Source organism: Calliphora vicina, chromosome 1, assembly GCF_958450345.1.
Source record: "Calliphora vicina chromosome 1, idCalVici1.1, whole genome shotgun sequence".
Lineage (NCBI taxonomy): Eukaryota > Metazoa > Arthropoda > Insecta > Diptera > Calliphoridae > Calliphora > Calliphora vicina.
Window position 1 is genome coordinate 2,674,301 of NC_088780.1, and position 25,105 is coordinate 2,699,405.

The 25,105-nt window shown below is 31.7% G+C and overlaps 1 protein-coding gene across 2 annotated transcripts in view; it reads right to left on the reverse strand.

Moving 5' to 3' along the window:
- Positions 1 to 25,105, reverse strand: part of tara (taranis) — a 68,480-nt gene that overhangs the window by 7,003 nt on the left and 36,372 nt on the right. Inside the window, exon 1 of one of the 2 annotated variants that reach the window (XM_065498734.1) lies at positions 6,421 to 7,879. The exons of the other annotated variant lie outside the window; for it this stretch is intronic. Within the exon in view, the coding sequence (XP_065354806.1) occupies positions 6,421 to 6,432 (12 nt within the window). The 5' untranslated portion in view covers positions 6,433 to 7,879. Of the gene's footprint in view, positions 1 to 6,420; positions 7,880 to 25,105 lie in introns of those variants that run through there. 2 annotated transcript variants of the gene reach the window in all.

Below are 25,105 nucleotides of genomic sequence, written 5' to 3' on the forward strand. Positions count from 1 at the left end.
CCATTCGTATGTACATACTACATACATGGTATCTGTAGTGTTTTAAGAAGCATAAATTTAGTAAATGTGGGCAATATCTTCCCATGACTGTAGACATACCTACATACATACATACATAGCTGTGAAACAATTTCACAAAAGAAAAACACAAATTTTCAACTATGTATTGCCACCTCCAACATCATCTAGGCATCTAGGTATGGAAATGTGTACAAGTATATCACTGTGTATAAGAGACTATATCTCATCCAAACACATTTAGTTGGCGACGTCGGACCATCAAAACATTAAACGTCAGTCATGTTATAATAACACATGAACTAAGTTTATTTCTGCTTTAAACAAAGCAACGACGCATCAACTCGATGCAAAGCAAAGGCATTGGGAAAATATAAAAATGAAAATATTTTCACATTTTTTTTGTTGTTCATTCCCAATGTATTAAAGCGAACAATATCAACATCAGCAGTCAACCATACAATACATACATATACAAATATATATATATATGTATGCATATGTATGTATGTACAGATACTGGCAACCAGCAATCCAACTAAGCAAACAACCAACCGACCCGACCGTCTGTCGAAACAACCAACAGTGGAATGAATACAGTATAAATGTACACTGAACAAAAAAAGGTATATGAATGAGCTAAAATACTATGTATATTAATAGGGAGAAAGAACAACATTCAAAATGTTGGAAATTTTTCAAGTGTATTGAAAAAAGCAACCCAACAAACGTAAAAACGCATCTCACTAAACAATAAAACAAAATGTTAGTGTGCGGGTCCGTTGTGCCGACAAAACGACGTTATACGTCGCCATTGCTGCCGCCATGTCAGCTATCATGGCATTCACTTGGCTCTACTGCTCAATTCCCCCCGTATACCTCCTCTGCTTTTTCCGCAACCCTCAATAAAACAAAAAAATAAAATAAACACACACTCACACAATCAGTGTATCTATGTGTGTATGAATGTATCTACGTTGCTGTTGTTATTATTATTATTGTTGTTGCTGGTTGCGTTGTTTATTCGATCGACCGTCCAAACCGAGTGTATGGCAAACAAACAACAAAAATTTAAAAAAAAAATCTACTTGAAAATATACTAAATACATACATATTTATATAAAAAATACAAAACAAAAAAAAAACTTGAATATACACAATGTATGTATTTCCACATCCAATGTTGCTGACTCGTATTAAAAACTGAACCAACACACAATAGCCAGCCAGCCAGCACTGACAGCCAACCAACTAACCAAGCAACCAACCAACCAGCCAGCCAACAAGCACCAGTTCGGAATGTTGGTTATATTATAGCTCTGAACTCATATAACGAGCACAATGAACGAACAAACGAACGAACGTACGGTGTGTATATTCTTCATACAGACGTACAAATAAATGTACGAACAAGACATATAGAAACTGAAAAACAAGTAAGATGCCGTCCGTTTCGTATAAAAAAAAACTAAAATACTCATCGTATGAATACCCGAAGTACAGTCTCTGTGTTAAAAATAAAACATGGATGTATGCAGAGCGGCACGAAGCAAAGGGGATTTTTTTAATACAAAAGCTACAAAATAAGAAAGATGATGTAGAGTTGCTTTTAAAACGTTCGAAAACAACTCATAAACAGGGATGCCAGAAGACTAAAAAAAATTACAATTTAAAGTAATATACTACTTATAAACTTATAAATTGGATAAGAAATGGACATTACATGTCTTTAATTAAGTTAGAGAGAATTTTAGACAAATCTTTCCGATATGGGCATTTCCAGTGTTTTGAAAGAGATATCGTCGCATTCGAAGTAAAAAAAATAAATTTGAATCTAGAAAAATGCAAAAATCGGTGATTTGGAGCATAATAGCTATCATAAATTTCAATAAACTTCGTGTGTAGCATTTTTCATATATGATATTTTAATAACTTTAAATTATATGTAATTAAATAAGCTATTAACATAAAAACAAATTATTAAAATACAAACTGTTGACATGATATTGATATATCACGAACGAATTAAAATTTTCAGCTATTTATTTTCAGCTCTAATAATATTATTTTACTGTGAAATATGCTAAAACATGCTGTTTCGAGTTAAATATGAAAATTGTTGTCAAAACTTTCAAACATATTTTGGTTGCCCTGCTAATAACTACAGCAATTGTATGGAAAATTATCATTTGGGCAAAATCTTTGCTGAACAACTACATAATTCCTATCTTCCCTATTTATATTTTCAATGCTGTAGAGTATAACAGAATTACATACATACATATGCACACACATATAATACTGCATTTACCGTTAACAAAATCAACCCAATATCTATTTTGAATGTGGATGTGTATGTGTGTGTGTGTTTGAGAGAGTTGAGTGAATGCTTTGTTGTTGTTATAATATTATTTTCTGTTATAATTTTATAAAATGTTCATACATACATCCATGCATATATATCTAAGTAGATCTTCCTTTACCATGCACACATAGATGCGAATCCTTCGTTTTAAAAGTGTTTGTGTGTTTGCGTGTGAGTGTCGTAGTAGTGTTTTTCTCGTACGTATACAATATACCATTATCCTCCCTTGAGGTGTTTGGTTTGGGTTTTTTTATTTTACTTTTACATTTGTTTGTTTGTTACAGTTGTATTATACATAGTTTAAACATTATCGTTGTAAAATTGAGGATATTTTTCTATACATACATGTGGGTATATGTGTATATAGAGAAAAGGGCAGAGAATTTTAGGGCAGATGACATTTTGTATGTACGTTTAGCTATTTTGGGCTGCATGGATGTGTATGATGTTGAGTGGGAGATGTTCGTTCGTCCTGATGGTGGTTGTACGTTGGGTGTTATTTCCGTTTGGATGTTTCAAAAGAGCGTTTTAAACATGTAGCTACATACACAAGTATTGGAAGAATGCAGTGCGCAAATGCCAAAAACAACCTTTGTCAGGACTGACTGACTGAACGGCTGACAAAGTATATTTTTTTTTGGGAATAGTGTAGTTTTTTAGTCAGAAATAGTGGGCAACAATAGGAATTAACCTGGATGAATATTATTCCTACAAAAATGTTTTAATATTTAAACATTTGTTTAATGTTTTATTTGCAATGAGTTGAAAAACTCAACATTTTAATATTCAATTCCATAGAAATCATAAGTTACTTGTACTTAATAGAATAGTGATCAGATATATTGTACATATGTATAATAATATACCTATGAAATCTTTACGCTAAACATCATTAATATTTGTATAAAATCAACAGGTATTTTTATTTTTGCTTAATTATTTAGTTGCACAATTAATGGCCACCATATCAGCTGGTGTTGTTGTTGTTTGTTTCGTTTTGAAGAAATCGTAACGTCACAAAAATTCGTTCACAATAAATAAAACCATCACTAACAACTTAATAATCACCACCCCTTCCGTTATACATTATTACATTGAATCCTGCTGTTATATTCTATACACTTCAGTTGAGTTTATGGCATTGTAGGAAGGCCGTTTTTGTTATCAAGAAGAACAAAAAAAGTAGAGAACATAAAAAGGACCAAGGAAAAACATATAAACAAATCCATAAAATTGATGTTGTACGTAAGAGTATGTATTGAGAAAAAAAAATCGTATTTTCTTCTACCATTCATGAATATTTTACGCTTCAATGTTATTCCAACAATCAGCCCATTAACCACCCATAATACACAACCATGTGCTTTAGAGGTGCCACAAGCTGTCTGTATAATACGTTGGTATGTACTGCTGCAATATAATCGTTGTACGGAGGAACCTCTAACAAAGAATTGTATCCGTCGTGCAAAGCAAACGCAACCTGACTATTGCGATGCGAATGCAGCAATAGCTTTAAATTTCGGTAATCTCAAGACTAAATGAATGAATGACTGACTGACTACCTTGAAATTTGTATGCTTTCAAATACAAACAACCAAACAAAAATAAAAAAACTCTTCTCTTCTACCATAAGGAAGTGCTGGCTGGCTGTCTGTCTGGTTTGGTTGGTGGTGTTATCGTGCGTATTCTGGTGCGTATGAGCAATTTTGTGCCGCCAATAAGTTATTTATTGTATATACGCACGTACGTATGTACCTCTGCTACTTGTATGAGTTTTTATTATAAAATTAAAATTGTTAATGATGTTGCCAATTAAGACTGTGTGATGATGATAGATTTCCAATAACCATTTTTATTCATTTTTAATAAAGCAGCGTTACCAATTAGCTGGTGATTTTTCTGTTCCTGTTAACATCGTTAAGTTTAAAAGACTTTAAAACTTAGCGGTTTTTGCCATTGTTGGTGTGATGCACAACACTGTTGTTAGCAGGAAAGTCAAATTGAAACTAAACTAAACTGAATTACACAAATACCGCAAATCAAATTAACCAAAATTCAAGTCGTTTTTATTCCAAACAAAACAAACTAAACAAAAAAAACAAATAATCGTTTTAACAACAGCAGCAGCAGCAGTCGTTAAAATCTTTGTTAGACAACGAAAAGCGAACTGTTGCACAGATGTAATCGAGATGCTTTTGTGGAAATGTGGAAATAAGGTAGTAAGTGAGTGAAAGAGTTGTTTGACTGCTGTGTAGTATAGTGGCTGGATTTTAGCTGATAACGCAAGACAACCCTTAAGGGTGCTGCTTGCTGTTGGCTTTACTTGGCTGGCTGTTTCAATGAATGAATGTTTTGGTTATTACATATTATTATTATTATTGTTATTATTATTATTGCCACTAAGAAAAAGAGCAAGAGTAGTAGACATGACAAGTGTTATATGCAGTGCTGCAGCAAGTAGCAAGTAGCAAATAAGCAATAACAACTGCCACCACTATCACCACCATCAATATATGTGCTCGTAAAGGAAGTTAAGATGTGCTTTTGCAAGCAATGCAATTTATAGTTTGTTTGTTGGTTCGCTGGCTGGCTGGTTGGCTTACTGGTTGGTTGGTTTGTTGTTCTTACGTTCTCGTTGGCGAGAACAAAACAAAAGTACAAGGCGCAAAAAATAAATAATAATAAATACACGTTAAGTAATGAAAACAAAAGAAGAACGAACAAACTATGTTGGTTGTATACAATTTTCAATAACCACGTGCTGTTTGGCATTTGCATTTGCATATGCACTGTCTGATGACAAATACAAATACTATAAAATACTACATTTGCTCATACTTGCTACATTCACTCGACTCTACTTTAAGATTGTAATTAATAAATCTTGGGATATCCATTCTCTGCTTATTTACACATGTTCTTTCGTTGAACGAGCATTTATTAGTGAATCAGTCGATATTTTTGCAAAACAAATATGATATGCGATAATTTTTAACATAGAGTGCAGGAAAAAACTAAAGCATACAAAATAAAAATTAGATAAATTAAAGTATTGGAACCTATTTCCATAACGATAATATTTACATGAAAAAAAACCTAACCGTTTCTAAATTTAGAATGAACTAACCTAAGCATACAACTTTCAATTAGGCCTTAATTGTCAAAAGCTTTTTGGGATTTAATATTTGCAAATAAATGTAAAAGAAATAATTAGTTTTTCGTTTAATACTTAAAATACAAATAAGCCTTGTTGTGCAACATATTTGAACAATAAATGTTTTCTATTATGACATAAAGCCATCTTATAGTAAGGAAACCTCTGATTTCTAAGGCGGTTACTGAAGGAAAAATTCAACACAACAACAGTTTTCAACTTGCCAAATTCTGTAAATTTCTAAATTATCCTTATATCATAAGTTAAAAGTGTATAACAACTTTTGTAAGTTAATTTATGGAAAATGGATTTCGTATCCAAACATTTATCTCATCCCTAAAAAATATGCTTTAGATCTCTGGAAAATATACAACTAGGCACTAGCGAAATGGTGAATAAGTGAATCAAATAGCCATAACTGACAGTGTCCTACATGGATTTTAAGCTCTAACATTAAATCAATAAAGTAGATGAAGATCTTCGGGCAGAGATTTGGATAAGTTAGAAGGCTAAAGCTACAACTATTACAAAAAGTAGTTGATTTAGGTAGATTGTTAGACATCAAAACATAGCTTTCAAAGTTCATGTAAAACTAATTGATCAAGTTTGAAGAATTTTCTGTAACTTGTCTTGTATTATCGATATACATAGATAAATATGTATTTATTATTGAAGCTAGAGAGCCAAAGATCAATTTTAATAATCTAAGATCTTGATATGATTCGATACTAATGAATTAAGGTTTTTCCACATAATAAACTGATTGTTTGGAAATTGGAATAGAGTATGTATTTCAGTTTTTATAAAATATTTATATATGCATAAGTGTAGTAATGGACTCCTGGTTAGGATTAATATAAATACTTCGCCGGTTGTGACTTACCTCTGTGCACATTGTTTTGTTAAACCTTATGAATAAATCCACAATACTATCGTGTAGGCTTTGTGGTGTTGCAAAGTGGAAAGATCCCTCCAATGTTACGTTGTCCACTTTTAATATTTTTAATGGCAAACTTTGATTGTAGTAGTAGAGTTTTGTTTCTGTTTTTTATTTTTATTTTTGTTTAGCTGTTTGGCTCTGTGTGTTTTTGGTGTTTTGGTTAATTACAACAAAAAACATAGATTCATATTTAAACAACAACAGCACAGTCTTTGACAGTTAATTTTGGACATCTTTCTTTTTCTCAAATTTGTCTTTTCTTTTGTTGTGTTGATCTTTATTTTTTTTTTATTTATCCACTTTAATGTTTTTTGTTTTTGTTTTCTGTATCTTCTTATCTGTTCACATACATTATCATCAACTTTCAGTGTTTAATTTAGTTTCTTTATTCTGTTTCTTTTTGATCTCAATCATTAGATTAGTGAGTGAGCAGAGATGGATGAAGAATGAATGAGTGCATGCACAAAAAATTGGTTGTTGATCAATGGATCTTATATGAATTATTTGCTGCTTTTTTTCTTCTTGTTGTAGTTGTTATTATTGTGTTTGATTGAATGGCTGGTTATGTATGGTTTGTTTTGATTATGTCTTTCTTGTGCGCGAAAATTCACTGTTTTATTGTTTTCATTTATGTTTTTCTTTTTGCACAAATTTTATTATTATTATTATCTTTATTCTCTTAATTAAAAATGTCAACAAACAAAATACTTTGCCAGTAGTTTAACTGTTTAATGTAAACAATTGTAGTTAAATTAATATGACTGTTTATGTTTCTATTTCTGTTTATTTTTTGTTTTGCAATATGTAATAATTTTTCTTATTTAAAAAATCACAATTTTGTTCGCAAACTTTGTAAATTAATTTTTATATTTTTGTATGCAATTCGTTAGTCGATTTGTTTAATTTAGTTTTTTATTAATCCCAGCTTTAAAATCTAGGAACTTATTTGTTTAACGTTTTTTTTTTTTTAAATATTTCACACAAAATTACAAAAAATACGCGCTTTTTAAATGTACGACTACGACAAAATGTTTATGTGCGACCAGCGAGCGAGCGAACGAACGTGTACTTAGTCTACCATAGTAAAATCAGAAATAACCAGTCGTTTTGAAAGATATGTGCACCAGAGTCTTGAAGCGGCATACAGACCTCTAGTTGTTGTGTTGTTTCCCTTCTTTCTACCTCCCTTCCTTCCCTCGTACCCAGCGACTGAATAATGTGTTTGCCTGTGTTTGTGGGTATCTGTGTGTGTGCACGATGATGGCTCTGCTATATAGAGACGACTACACACAAAGGAAGTTAAAGCAATGCCGAGCGCTAGAATGCGACGGCATTATGGTGTGCGAACGAAAGGGAATGATGTCATACACTCAGTAAATGGTTTTTGTTTTTTCTTTTGTTGTTGTTTGTGCTTCATTCCTACATAATACATGAGTACAGCAAAAATTGTGTTTCAACAAAAACTTACATAAAGCAAATGCACAGAGAAGAGCTACAAAATAATAAAAACGAGAGATTTCATATAAAATTTGCTATTTTACGAGAGTGTGAGTAATGGCCGTGAGTTGCCAGACTGTGATATTTGTCGTTGTGTTCAATGTTGAAATGACAAATGAAATCGAACGTACCTACATAAAATTTTAATGAGGGGGAGTTTGAGGCTACTCAGTCAGCTTACTATACAAATGATAAAGTGGTTGTAAACGTTTTTTATTTTTATTTTTGTAATTTTAATTTATTTAGTTCAAATACAGTCACTCAGAATCTATGGGGGGAATTGAAAGAGTCTCTACATTTTCTTTATCCGAAATATAATGCCAAATATCCAAAATATAAGGCGGCGATTCGTCTAAAACATACTAATCAGTGATACTGAATCAAGAAATACTTTGATAGATATACAGAAGAATCTCGAAAAAAAGTAAAAGTTAATCGCTCGGCTAAGTTTACCGAATTTCAGCGTCAACGTGCCGCTCTAAAAAGTTAACCTTTCTGAGCGTCAGACGACACACTTCGAGAAGTTCATTTGTTGATGTCGCAGGAAGATAAAGATGATTTCCAAGTACATATTCGATAATGATACCGAGCAAGATAGTGAACAACCAAAAATTAGCTTCTCGAATACTGTTGAAAGCATCAATATCAGAACTTGTCAATATGCGCAGATGAAAACAAGTCATTAAAATAAATTTAGTGTTTTAATTATCAATTTTGAAAATCACTTGAAAAAGTTAAAAATTTTGAGTGATGTTATTCCACTATGTGAGTAAAAATTATATGAATATGAATATGTAACGTGAGGACATGAATGTAAACATTCTATTTATATCAATTTTGCAAGCTGTTTAACTTTAGTTCACTAACGAGATGCGATAGTAGAATGTTGGAGAACACACAACTAGTAATGGTCTTACATGTGAAAATGGATAAGTGTCATCGAAAATAATTTGAGGTTGTATATTCTTGATCTTTGAACCTGGAAGAACGAAAATGCTGAGCTTACTAATTCTAGACTGCTAATATGAAATATGTTAACGTAAACATCTTTAAAATCATATAAGTGACCGAGAATATAACAATAAAATACAGTGCACTCGCGATAGTATGAACTAATTAAAACCAGGCCAGTTCACTTTTGCAAGATTGTTCATATTTGCAAATGGCATCTAATTCCCATCTACAGCTAGGGAAGTCCAAAAATTATTAAGTAGTTGAATTAGAATTAATCCACTACCCTGTTGATTTAGATTTCAACTCTGTGTAGATAAATAAAATACGTTAAACAAACAAAAATAAGCTGTTCATATTTTAAAAAGCTCTTAAATATGAACAGTTTAGTTCACTAAGTTCATATTTTAGAGTACCCTATGGAAGTAAAACGTGTTCATATTTTGGGTGTTCATATTATCGCGAGTGCACTGTAAATATATTATTCAACAGTTTCTCTGCTTCGGAAATCTTCTGTTAATAATATAATGCTCAAAACTCAAGTGTTTATTATAACTGCCAAATTTTAGAATTGAAATCAAATACCATATGACAGGAGTTGTCGTTTTACGACATCGATATTTTCGTACTACATTAAAGAAACAATTTGTATATTATCTTTAATCTAGTACGAAACTCTCGATGTCGTAAAATGTCAACGCCTTATACAATAATCGAAATTGTTCCAAGTCTGCTATGAATATTCTTAGAGAACAAACCACAACAGAAAGGTTATGAATTATATGGTTGGGGACTTAATGATATCTATAAGAGGGGAACTGCAAGTAATACCAGTATTTATCTTATACAGAGGTCCCAATCAAAAATTCTTACGATTATGACGGACGCTCCATGGTGCATAAGAAATGAGAACATCCACATAGATCTAGAAGTACCATTGATAAAGGATGAGTTCAAAAAAGTCCGTGAGAAATACAATAAAAAGTTACAAAGCCGCTTGCTAGACTTCTAGCACAGTCGAGGCTTCGTTGAACTGATTAGCAAATTGCTAATTAATGCTCTCGTGAGAGAGTAATTATATTTAATTTTAGTTATTAGATATGAATATTTATTGTTAGGCCTAAGGAAATTGCGCTTGAATGTTTATAAATATGCTAAATATGCTCATATCGTGACTAAATTCAGCACAAGTCAGCTAAAAGCCTGATATTAGAAATCACTGTACAAAATTAATAAATTAACCATTATTGACCCTCTTTCTAAAATTCACTTTATTGCTCATGAATCTGTTATTCATTTAGTTATTGTAATCAAATTTCATAAAGTCATAAATCCATCTAACAAATTTAGTGGGGGTAGTCTTTCTAATCTTTCTATTATAAATAAGTTTGTTTACTAAATTTTGTGTGTCCAAAATTGGACTCCTGCTTCCGGAAATTACTGTAACAATTGTTATTGATAAAAAGTTCTCCACAAATAGGTTTATAATAAGTCCATTTTACTGAATTTTAAAGGATTAGTCTATGAGTCCATTTAGCTTCCATATAAAGCATTCTCCACGTCATGCTCGACCACATGATACCCTACACCAGCTAGGTGTATATTGTAATTATTTATTTATAGAAATTCTTATTTAAAATTAATTTATAATATTTTTAAACTGACATCGTTGAATTTGTTCCAGTAATTGATTTTAATACGAAAACATTATCGATATAAACTTCAACCAGCAACAGATGTTTATGTTCATATTGTTTCTTGCGGAAGTTCGGCTTTAATATTGTATTCAGGAGCTACGTGCACTTATGGACTAATACTTCAAAATTCACTTAAATTTACTTATGCATGCTGAATTTTTTATCAATTTCCGGAGATTGACTTATATTAGAGCTCTTACCAAGTTTGGAACCTCAACATTTTTTTAGGCACTCTGAAATAGGCCCTTGCACTTGTTCTATTTTGGATATTAATGGTTAAAAAATTTTGATCGAAATTAAGTTTGTCATTCCGTTTGTAATTTCTGCATTTTTCATTTGCTACCCCACAAAGTACATATGTATATTACGGATCGCTATAGATAGCGAAGTCGATATAGCCATGTCCGTCTGTATGTTGATATCAACTTTCCGTATCCACCAAATAACTTACAAATATGATTGATACATCAAAATATCGGGAATTCTCCCGGCTCGGTTGCTATTTAAAATCGACAAAATCGGCTATATGGAAAAATCCGAGACAATCCCGATTTTTGGCCTATTTTTTACTTATATCCGGATTACTAAGTCATTAATATAGACAATATGGATATCTAATGATAGATATTTTAAAGTCCATTGCAACGATGCATATAACTCTATAGTAATTTGGACCTGCAATGGGTCAAAATCGGGAAAAATATTTTTTAACCCGATTTTTTTTACCAAAAAAAATTTTTTCACTAACAAATTTAAAAAAAAAAATTAAAAATTTATATTATAAAAAAAAAAATTTATTAAAAAATTAAAATTATAAAAAAATTACGTATTTAAAAAATTAAATTTTTTTAAAAAAAAAAATAAAAATATAAAATTTTTTTTTTACTAAAAATTTTTAAAATTTTTATTTTAAAGTATAATTTGGTGAAGGGTATATAAGATTCGGCACAGCCGAAAATCGCTCTCTTAGAGTCAAAGTTGTTCAAGAATTGTTAATTCGACGTGATATGTTGTTGTCTTTTCACGTGTTTCGGGACTAGTATGGTCGTAAACAATTGACACAAGTTTTTCGCAGTTGGTTCAACAGATATACACTTGACGAGTGTATTCAAAACTTTTCTTATTAAAGCCTAGTTTACATTGTCCCACAAGTACATAATATGATCTGTAAAATTTTTCGAATGGGATCGTCTAAACGTTATTTGTAATGAAATCATTTGACATTGAGAGAAAATTTGATCAGATTTTTTGACATACAATTGAATTTTAGTTTTATTTTCGTAAAGGCTCATTAACCGAGTATAAAGATTTAAAATAGAAGTAAAAATGTAGTTAAATTAAAACTTTATTCATGCAACCCTATTAATGGGACGCTCCTGATGTTTTCATATCAAAAATATTAAAGCAAATGGCAACCCAAAGTTAAGTTGTGTTTTTCAACATGCGATGTACTCGAATGTACATATGTATGTGTGTATCTATGTGTGTGGATGGACGGATGGATGGATGGTTAGGATTGTACTGTATTGTATTTAGTCAGTGTGTTTGGTGACGGGGGGAACTATTGGGGATTTGTATCTGAGTGTGTGTGTGTGTGTGATGTAGTAGTGTTGTTAGTTTTATTATTTGGATTCATTTATGTATGTATGGATGTATATGTGATTGTTTCCAAAGAGTGGGGTTTTTATATTTCATACACACACACACACTCTTACTCATACTCATACACTTGCACACGTGTGTGGAATGTTGTCAGTTGGGATTTTTTGTTCGTCTTTCTTGTATTTTATTTTATATTTTCTGTATGCTGATGTTCGTTCGTTCATATCGTCGCATAAAAATCCATACATATTCGTACAAACTAAGTATCTGTACGTACATACATATGTATGTATGTACGTACATTTGTATGTATAGATAGATGTACATATATTTTATTATGTTGTATGTTGTTGTTGTTGTCGTCGGTTTTTAGCCATACTATAAGATGACTACTTCTACTAAAGCGTTGATATGGTGGGATGGATAGATGGATGGATGGATGGTTGGTTGGTTGGTTGGATGGATCGTATGAGTTACTTTGCTGGCTGTGTGCTGTGTTTTGTGCCTTTTAGTATAGAAAACAAAAAATAAAGCGAACAAATTCGAATTCATTTCTTTAAAAGTCTAATGATGAAGTAACTTGTGTGCTAAGGCAAGATACTCGTACTCGAATGTTGATTGTATGAATGTGTATATAAAATATGTATGTGACTAAAGTTAAGTCAAGAGAACCAGCCAGCTAGCCATCAAGCAACACAACTACGAGTAAAAACTACTTGGCCAAAAAATCGGCACCAACAATTATCGACACAAGTTGTTGGTTTGTTGGTACTGCTGCTGCTGTTGTTAGTTGAAGGCGACACCGATTGTTGTGTGCCGTGCTTTGCTTTGCTTTGCTAAGCCGTATCGTGCGATTTTTTGTACTGTATTGACAACGACCAAGACTAAAACGGCTGACGAATATTGTAGTTTGTTGGCTGGCTGGCTGGCTGGCTGGTTGTTTGTTTGTTTGATTATTATTTCGTTGGTCTGTGTTGTATGACGCAGTCTTAAGTGAATTTTGCCTTGAAACATTTTTTGAACTTATTTATGTTTTCAATTCATTTTGAAAATGGCTACAAATACTTTAAATGAATGCTAACCAAAAATAATATAAAATAAAATTCTCGTATCTCAACTGGTTGTAGGATGGATGGTTGGTTGGTTGCTTGCTTGGTTTGTATGTTGTTGGCTCGATTGTTGTTTGTTAGTTCGAGAGCCGATTGCTCAATGGCGAAAAAAGAAAAACTAATCTTTATGTTGTTTGACCATTGTCGAAATCTTTAGAGGGTTTTTCTTTGATGATCGTTCGTTTAAATTATGATCACTGTTCATGTCGCATCCGAAAAATTCTAAAGACATTTTTATTTCCATCAGCTGATGATGATGTTTTGTTGTTGAGGGAATGGCCGGTCATTCGCTAACAACTAAACTTGAGATTAGTTCCGTTTCTCATTCATATTGTTTATTATAGAGGATAGAGGGTTGTCTGTCGTTTTATTTTGTAAATACAATTGCCAGCCTGCTTGCCTGCCATTCAGCCGAAAGAAAGTCAGTCAGTCCACTTTACAATGTCGTTGCTAATGATGATAATGATGATGACGTTGGCGTGTTGGAGACTTTTATCAGTGCTACTATTAACTTAACAGTTTAGATGTTGGCGGCGTAGGTATTGTGTGAGATGGATGGATGGATGATGTTGTTGGTGCTGTTATTGAAAAAAAGGGTTTTGTTTCCTTCCTTCCTTCTTTCGTTTGACTTTTGTACTTTATGAGTGCAGTGCGCCTCAACTGAAAGTCAACTCAGCCAGTATCGCGGAAAATTATAAAATATTTGAGATTGAGAATACCCGTGCATGTTTGCGAGAGAACAAACTAACTGTTATTTAAAGCACACGAACAAACGCCAACGTAATATGTGTGAATAAAACAGCCAGGACAATTTTGTTTTCCTATGCTGATGTTGATGCTGATGTTGGTGTCTCGTCTGAATATAGAATTGTAAGCATATGTGAGGGTGAATTGATTGTTGAAATTTTACAACATGTGCGAATGCTGCCGTCTTTCTAAATGCATGAAAGTAAAATGATTCTTTTATATTTGATGCTCTTAGATGATTACTTCCACACAACCTCCCACTCCCACTCCCAGTTGCGTGTGTGTGCGTATTTGTATCTATGTATGAATGTATGAATGTACATTCATATGTAAATGTATATCTTTGTATGTTAGGCATGCATTTTGGTGAGCAATTTTGAAAAGCAAATGGTGCTTCAAGCTTAGAGAACCAATTTTTAAACTGTTGCTTTTCGGCGCTGACTGAGTTTGGGTTTGTTTCGGTGGTGTTAAAATATCCGTTGTTCTATGAAACTTTGTTTGGTTCGTTTCTTGAGTTGTGATGATAACTTGTCACTTGACATGCCATCTGCACAGTGTATGTTGCAATGAACATTTCTCGGGGTTTGTTTCCCTACATAAATGTTTGAATAAGTAAAGACTTGTCAGCTAAATATTAATCTGTTTACCACTTTAATTCAATATACATATACATATGTATGTATGTGTGCCTAGGGTTTCGAATAACCTTGACTGCGTACTCAGTTTTTCTTCATCGGGTCAGATGTTAAAGGACTTTAAATGGACTTTTAAATTTCAAAGGATTAACTGTTTTAAACAATGGACTAATTGTAAAAAACAACGGTAAAGAAATCACATATTAAAATAAAATATTTTTTTAATAAAAAATAAAAAGATGAGCCTCTAAAAATTTAATCCTTTTACGCGTTTCTATTATTTTTTCCAGTAAAAATATTGACTCTTTACCTTGTTAGTCATATAATGTATTAAAATATAAATGAAAATAGGAATGATTATGTTTTTTCATATGTTGTATTCTGATAAACTAAACTGCATACATATACATATGTAAATTTTTGTTAACTAAACTAAAAAAAAAAATAAAAAAGCAAAGCAATATTAGTTTTCCCAACACTGTATTTAAATAAAATTGCAACAAAAAAAATATAAAAAAAATGTATAAGGACCTAGAATGAATTTTTCGATGTGTTGCGAATGGAATGACAAAATCAGTATAGCCCCGTTATTTGTGCCTGGTATAAAAATAATAGTACGTCTTTATTTTTGAATCAAGGACTGATCTGAGCTTTTGTGTGCTACCCATTTTGGGATCAAATATTTTATATATCACTCATTTGCTGCAACAACGTCATAACTCAAAATCCGGGTGTTTTGAACTGAGAAACTGAGAGTGTTTTTCTGTTGTAAACGTCAAAATGAAAATTCATGTTTTCTCGTATATTTGACAAGTACAAATTTGGGTTAAATACAGATTTTGAGAAGGAGTTCCACTTACATATAAAGTCAATCAAGTTCTGCAAAGCCTTTTACACTGCGCGGCAAAAAAATATATGGGAAGCGTTACGATTCTTTGTGCACTTGTAAGCCTGTAACTTGGTTGAATATAAACTGATTTTAAGTTTATCAGCGGATTTAGAAAGAAGAAACATAGGCCTTTCGAACAGTATATACTATGTATGATATTTAAGTAACATTCAGCAAACATTTTGTTAAGTAGTTTTACGGGAATAGAGAATTAATATTATAGTAAGAATTGTGCTAACTTTCCCAATTATTGATAAATTCACTGAAATTTATTGTTGGGGGATAAGCTAGTTCCTATGCGCATTTCACTGGTTGCTTAGAGTGAATGAGAATTACAGACACTCAAGCTTTATTTGTAAAAATATCAAAGCTTAAACAAAACACCAACAATAAACAGTGGCCCATAATCATACTCAAAAATAAAGTACATTTTAAGAGAATTAAACTCGACTTTACTTAAGAGTGGACTTTAGGTCTATCATAGACAAGTTAAAGTATACTTCTGACGCTGAAGTCGACTTTAAATATAAAACTAGCTGAAGTTGTTTTTAACTCGTTTAACAACAGCATCATGTGTTCTTCGCCGAGTAAAAAAGTTCGTCACAAAGTAAAAAATATTTAAGTTACAAGATATTGGTAGAGATTTTGCAATTATTGAACAGTTAAGCTGAGTACTCTGTTCATTTATTTGCGAAAAATTATGGTTTTTTCATGCGAAAAATTTTACATGCTGTTTGACAGCTAGCTGTTCGTGCGAAAGAAGTGCAGCGTATGTTATTTCGTGTGGAAAAATAAGGTTGCCAGATGTATTTCACATGTTTTCCACAATAAAAACAGAGTACAACTTTTGCGAAATTATTTCGCATATATTTCATTCCAACTATTTTATAAGTAGTTTGACAGCATTTCGCACGAAATTTTGAACAGAGTACCTAGCTTTATCAATAAAATTAGTACCAAAATATCGTAATTATGATATTAATCTTATCTTTTCCATTTTTCCACAACAACCAACTTTCTTTCTTTAAATGTCCCGGTTACTTTTATTGTTTACGTTTTTTGCATTTTTTTTTTTTAATTTTGTATGTCAGCTGTTCAGCGTTGCCACTTGTCTGTTTTTTGTTGTATATTGTATGAAAAAATTGTCTACATTTGCGGTGGCACCCAGTTAAAGTCGGTTCAATTTAAAACATACTTTAATTTTGACTATGATTGCAAATTAATAAAAAGCAGGTTTTTATTTTAAAGTTGTTTTTAAAAAGAACCGACTTTAGTGTTTGACTATGATTATGGGCCAGTGAGTTTATCTTTTCTTACATTTTTTTACATTTTGTGTAAAAAATCTCCAAATTCGGAAAATGTTGAAAATATAAAATAACAGAACAGCATTGTCCATTATGTCAGTTTCTGGGATTTTGAAGCCTACTGTCATAAATATTTGGTTTGTTTTAAAATAACTGCAAATGGCTTGCCATACGAGAAAGTTCTTTTTAAATCTTTTGTTTTTTTGGACCCCAACATTACTTCAGAATTCAAAGGCAAAAAAAAAAAAAACACTTTACTTTAGTGTTACCACCGTTTTTTGCTTCACGTACCAATTTCTACAGTCACATTTAGGTTTTTGAAGATCATTAAAAATCAAAAAAATATATTTATTATTTCAAAGTGTTGGTAAGTTTATATTATTCTGGATTATTATAGATATCGGATTCCATATTGCCATGTCCGTCTGTCTGTTGAAATCAACTTTCCGAACGATTTATATCGGATATAGTCCTGGTTAGGTTGCTATTTAAAATAGGTAATATCGACCCAAATATGGCTGAGATATATTTTTTTTTCAACAAAATTTTTTTCATAGTAACTTTTTTCAATCTGTAACTATATTTCAATACACTTTATACATATGTATGTATATAGACTTGGGTATTCATTCGAGTCATTCCTTCGAATTTCTTACGAATAATTATTCGAACAATTTAAAAATTACCATTTTCTAATAACAAATAATTCTAACAATTTTATGTAGACTAATTGAATAAAACGAATAAATGTACATATAATATATTATATTTAAATTTATTACATCAAAACTTTATTCTTTACTTTTTTTAAAAAATTTAAATTATACGAATATGTAATTCGATTAATTTTAAAACGTGCGATCGAATTATTCGAACAAGTTTAAATCTCTTATTCGAATTATTCGAACAAGAGAAAAGTCGAATAATTTGAATACCCTAATATAGACACCTGAACAGAAACTGATCGTTGGAAAGGTCTTTGAAATATCTATCATTATATATCCATATTGTCTATATTAATGACTTAGCTAAAAAATTGGTAAAATATCGAGGTAGTCTTGGTTTTCTAGCTTATATCTCAGCCATTTGTGGGCCGATTATCTCGAATTTAATTAGCAACCGAAGCGGGACTACCTATAGCGGATATATTGATGCATGAATAATGTAAGTAAGTTTTTTTGGGGGCTTCGGAAAGTTGATTTCAACATACGGACATTACTATACCGACTCCGAAATCTATAACGATCCAGATTATATACACTTTGTGACTGACAAATTGAATTAGGACAATTCAATTTGTCTGTCATATCAAGTTAAAGCAATATTTACTATATTTTCCAATATGAAAAATGTACATCTACATATAATCTAGTAATTCTCGGACAAGCAGTGAATATTAACTTGATCGGATTGCAAATATAATAAATATGTCTTCTTCATTGTACAGTAAAGAAATTGAATACAAAATTGCGTTTGTATTTTCTTATTGAGTATTACGTCAAACAAATTCCCAACTAGAGTAAGAATGTCGTAAACAATAAGCAATAATTGTTGTTGTTGTTAGTTGGCATTCCATTAGTCATCTCTGATTGTTTCGATAAGAACTGATAACAACAAAAGGGCCTCTCACACAACACAAAAAACAAACTTTATGAAGTGAGAATACCTAAGAGCAAGAATAAAATATATTATCGGCGTATACCGACCAACAACTTCATTATCATTGTCGTTATCGGCTTTGATTTTGTCAGCAACAATACGAACAATATTTTTATCATCATCATTATCATCATGAACATCATCACATCATCACATCATACATATACTTGTGGAGTAGTTGCCTTTTTTAAAGACTTATTGTCGTGACGTAAAGTCCAAAAATGTTTTATTTATTTTTTGTGTGCTGTATTCTTTTGCAATCCACCTGTGCAATTGGATTCTAGGGAATACAACCGAGCGTTGCTTTTATAATGCTAAATATCCGCAATAATGTGAAACGAACGAACGAACAAAAAAGAACAATATCAACGACCCTGATAAAATACATTAAATGAGAGTGATGAAGAAGATTACGATGTTGCACCTGAAACATTATTTTTTTGTTTTCGGCAAAAGAAAATCACAAGAACAGTGCAAAAAAAAAAAATAAATAATAAACGAAAACATAAAGAACTAAATAGAAAACTAAAACGAAAAGATCATTATGACTGACTGACTGAAAGAATGCACTCGTATCCACAGCAATAACAATAACGACGACAACGAAAGCAACAAAAATATTTATAAATTTAACAGTATGAATGTTGGGAATTTTCACATAAAACGAGTAGGATCTGTGTATCTCTTCTCAATGTTAATATCATTTCCGCTTTAGAAACAGAAACAAAAATAAAAATAAGACAATAACAGCAAAAAACTGTAATATACATTTGTTTGTTTGTTTGTATGTATGAATTTTAAGGTTCCTGCTCTCGTAAGTTTTTCATAAAAATAACAACATCTACAGCAACAGTAACTAACAGCAGCAGCACCAGCACCACCAGAGAAAGAAGAAGAAAAAAGAAAACATGTTTACTTTTAAATAGATAAATGATTGTTGCTGATTGTTCAATATTGTTCAACAAAAACTGTTTTTTTTTTATTACTCATTTCCTTAAACTACTCTCTATCTCTCCCTTTGGCTAAGACATTCATTCATTTATTCGTTCTCTTTATTGCAATAATTGCTCTTTTTCTTTCTTTCTGTTGCTATAGTTGTTGTTTTTAAATCGATCACCTTGAATATTTTTTGTATGCGATTTCGTATCGTTCGTTTACACATACATAAATACATTTATACAAATGTATTTATACATAGATACACTCACACAACACAGTGTTTTGTATTGCGATAATATGTTCTCAATATTGAATTTAAATAAAATTAACAACAATAACAGACTCAGAACAATTCACAGCACTGAAATAGCGTTTAATTTCTTGTTGCTTTGCTTGTATTGTTTATGTTGCCAATGCTATTACTATCGCTAATGTTGCTGTTGATGATGCTGCTGCTGCTGCTGTGTTTATTTCGTTACATTCGGCTTAAATGCACAGTTTTCAATGGAATAATATGAAAATTATGCTTTTGCTTAATTAGCCTCGTTGAGTTGAGTTGCAACCAAAAGAAAAATAAAACCTGATGATAAAGAAAGGAAGAAAAGCATAAAAAACATAAAACCAAACAATAATTTTCATTCAAATTGTTGAAATCATACATATGTATGGATGTATGGATGTAGCATTATAATACGATGAGAGTTGTAAATGAAATTAAAAAAGAAAAACACACTCACACACAAAGACAAAACTGAAATAAAGAAACAACAACAGCAGCCACAGCAACATAAAAAGTCATAACAACACATCATCAGTAATATCAGCAGCGGTTTGAACAACAACTTTAGAAACAACAGCCAGCAACTACAACAACAACAAAAACAACATTAAAAAAATAATAATAATGAAAAAGTATATTAAACCAGTTGAGTTGAATTTAAGTTCAGTTCACTATTCATTCGTTTCATACATTTCGTACAATCGCCTGGCTGCCTGCCTGTCAGCCAACCAGCCAGCCAGTTCGTTTCGTTCGTTCGCTCGTTCATTAATTCGAAATTTTCATTTGAAACTTATTTTTTTGTTTGTATTTTTCTTCATTTTTTTTATTTTGTTCTCATTACAGTCTGTGAAAAAATTAAGTTTTTTTTTTATATTTTCAATTTGTTTATGTTATTTTTGTTGTAGTTTCAGTATGATGTACTGTTTTGTGCTGTGCTGCATGAAGTGAAAATATCACAATCTACCACCTCATACACACACACACACCAACAAGAGATCTATGTGTGTGTGAGTTTTATGTATGTATACATAAATGTTAAAATGTTTAGCTACAGCAACAGTCATAAACTTAGTAGTGGCTCACTTAAACCATATAATAATCTGGGACTTAATCTTTCTGATGTCATAGCAAGTTGAACACGATATTCCTCTTACAGATTGAAGATCATCATACTCTCACAAAAATGGTCACAGAACTCGTGAACATAACATGTGTGATCATTTATTTACCAACCGAATCAGAAGTTGCGATGAAAAGATTTCTATAGCCTTCTATCAAGAGTCAAGAGACGGTAGCTGTTTTATTTTATTGGTGGTGATTTTAATGCTCGAATATCATTATCGAAAGAGTCACGAGGAAACATTGGAAACTTGGAAGAATGTACGGTGCTCATTAAATGTTCGTAATAAGTTCGGCAACAATTAAATAGTAAAACGCAATGGATCTCAAAATATTCATGGAATCTTATATCCAAGAAAATTGATATAAAGTGAAAGCAATGCCACAAACCCCTTAGATCTTCAAACGAAGAACAAATTGCATCTAAGAAAGACCAAATGAATAAAGATTATTTATCTATGCTCGCTAGATAAATCGATATAAGATTAAACTTTTGAATGTAGTTATTACAATGTTTATGATGCACTGGCCGGCAGTATTTATGTTATGAATAAAGAAACCTTGTTAGCTACATCTAAAACAATTGGCCAGTCAGTCAACTATTCAGTGCTGCTGTTCTGATCGTTACCGGCTGCCTATAGGTGTCCTCAAAACACCATCTTCATGAGGGAACAAAAGTATTATCCCTCAAGGAACACAACGACATGAGTTCCTTTTGGGATACCAATTTAAAAATAACAGAGTGGGACTCTCCTCCTAGGAATGTCCGAAAATATATTCGTCTCATGTATGAAAACTACGTACCTATGTACGTAATGATCCGCTGGATCACAAATCGTAATTGGCAGTTTTGAACGATATTCAAAACCATAAAGATAGTACTTTGAAACCGTTCACCACTTACTGCAGAAGTCAAACAAACTCTGCCATAGAAAACAAGAGTAGGTATGACACCACTTAGTTCCGGATGGAGCAATAGACTTAATGTTTACTGTTCTCGCAGAGACCTCATATTGAATGTGCCCTCACACTCAGCCATTACAACCTCAAGATCTAGGAACACACCCAGTTGAGGTTGGCCTTGATATTAACGATGCAGAACACTAGCTGAACAAATAAAACGATGATTTTCCATTGACCTAAAAGAACTCGTTTTTAATATTCCCAAAATAAGAAAAACTAAAGAGTAATTGCCATTATCAATACGACAAACAATATTCTATCACTATAAGCATAGATTTTGTCATTTGGTAAATTACTAAACAGTCCATCATGTGGGATCTCGGCTTTAATGGGTTACATATCGCACTGGTTCCTCTAAAGAGCGTCAACTCAAAATTTTTCAATTTTCACTTTTTCCAAGAAATCGATGTGCAGTGGTCATATCTACCCACTGTAAACATCTGCTATAATTTTCTCTTCTCTTTCGCCAAAAAATACAGTTGTATCCGTACAGTAGTTTTATTGTAATATATTGAAAAAAAAATATTTTTTTGGCTTCTGAGAGGAACTAGTGCGATTTATTGTTGTATGTAATATATTGATTAGTTTGTTAAAATGTCGCTCTCTTGGAAAAGGCAGTGTGTCATCACCAATTCTCGAATATACAGATACAACACATAACAATAATTATGGTCCCGTGGATAAGGAAGCAGCTACAGCATGACAATGAATTCTCAGATCTTATGGACGCTTTTGTTGTCTTGGTTGGATTATGCAATCAGCATAATATCCCTTCATAATGGTTGTGAATCGTGAAATGTTGCCCAAGATGATTTAAATTCTTCACAAGTCTTTATAAATCGTTTGCTTTTGAGAATAGGCGACACAATGCTATCATAAGAAGTGGAAGACTTAATAATATATTTTAAAACCCATGGGCGGTAACACAAACATGAAAAGAAACCTCAAGAAAGTCATAGAAGGCAGATCATCGTTAAATAGCGATTGATTTAACGAATTTAAAATCCTTGTATCGAACAATTCGGAAGTTAATGTAGTTGTTATGACCCTATGATCCTCGTGGAAATGACGACAATCTATAATAAAATTCTAGTGGATCATAAATGTATGGCAGTGATGGGAATATATGTATGTATATTGATATAAAATTATAATTGGGAGCAATACATTTTTGGAAGACCCATAACTGTGTCATATCCTGATATACTAGTTCTGCTTAACTCTTGGAAATTTTCCGTAGTTGAAGTTTGGAGATTCAACTACTTAACGGAGATATTAATTAAACTTGGATCGTAAACACTACCATTTAAATGATCGTAACTGTTTGGATTTATAAATATGAATGCATGTGTATGTGTGTGTATAAAACACACGTACAAACCACTCTGTTACATTCAACCAAACATTTGTAATACTCATATCTCATACATAAGGCAACACACATTCAAACAAATAAATGCACACATGTATCTCTAACGAGTCAGTTTTTGCTATCTATACACACACACACAAATCCATACAAACATATTATGTATCTATGTACGAACATTTCAACAGATATACGAGTATGTACATTTTACACATACAGTACCGAACAAAATTTAAAACATAACAATATGAACAGAAATATTTCAATTATTTTGAAATTTTGTTCGAATATTCGAATAAAAGTTATTACCAAGCAAGATCAATGACAAATGAAATAAAATGTGGGAATAAATCATGAAATTTGGACACATCAGGTTTAAAAATTTGACTTCTCGAATATTACTTATTACTTGTAAATATACACAGAGCATGTCTTAAAAATTGGAGCAAATGTGCTTTGATCTTCATCCATCCATTGTATGTTTCAAACGATTATAAATATGAAATTGTGTTATCAGTGTGGCTAATGGTAGATTAGCTACGAACATAAATACATATATTAATTCGGTTAAAATAGGTTCCCAGTAGTGGGATATAAAATGTGTTTATGATATAAAAAAGGGTCCCCACTACTGGCATGCACTGTAAGCTTTAACAGAGCTGTTTTTCTTGCTCGGTTGCTACTTTTATTATTGTAACATTCCAAACCAAAGAGTTCTCTTTTTGTCTGCCTGTCAGTATGACTGACTAAATAACATAAAACCGACAGACAGATAGTCAGTTTAACGAACGAACGAACGTAAAAACAAATATTCAAACAGTTTCACCGAACAACAGTCATTTAATCATTATTTTGTAGAAGCTCTGTTCGGTTTTAATTTTTCTACTATTCATACATATTCACACACACACACACTCACCCAAGCTGTTTCTATACAGCTCTGATATGACGAACTAACTAACGAATGAACGAACGTACGTACGAACGATGTGAAATGAAATGAGTATGTACGCCTCATTTTGAAACTCTGTTATATACACATAACCTACAAAAATGTTTTTTTTTTTTTTATATTTGTATGAATGTATGTGGATCTGTGTGTATGTACATTTCTGTATTGTTGTATTTTATATACTGTATGGTTGTTGTCGTTGTTGTACATGGTGCTTCAACTCAACTCGATTCGATTCAACACAGCACAGTACAAAAAATACTAAAAATTTTGTACAACGAACGAACGAACATTGACGATGCACAGTGGTGTATTTGAAGAGAATGCGATTTAAAATCCTTAGATTTTATACTGAGTATATACCTACTAAATTTGTTCAAGTCTGCTGAATGTGAAATGTATGAATGGATAAGAACCAAATATGCTTTAAAATATGCTCTTATGAAAAAATATGCTCTTTAGAGTTAAATTTTTTGTTGGGAAGGGCAAAATATTTATAAAAGTTTTTTTTTTAAAAATGTAACAAAATGGCATAGCATTATTATTGTATAACAAACTAATATTTTGTATAATTTACAATGGAAAAATTTCCAAATATTCAATTAATGTGTCTCAGTTAGAGTTTTTCACGGGATTTCCCGAGATGAGAAATCACGGAAATTCCGCAAAATTTTCAATCCCGAAATCCCGGGAAATTGTGCGAGAATTCCCGGGAATTATTTTCCTTAGTTTTATGTGATTTTTTTGAACTTTATTTTCTCTAAAAGAAGCTTAAAGTTTCAAAATAAATGTAGAGATTCATACAAGAAAAAAGATTCAACCCAAATAGACCATTAACAAGTTAATTATTCAAAATATTCCAAAAACTCATGAATGTTCATGGCTGTCACAGAATTCTATCCGATCGAAAGTGTAG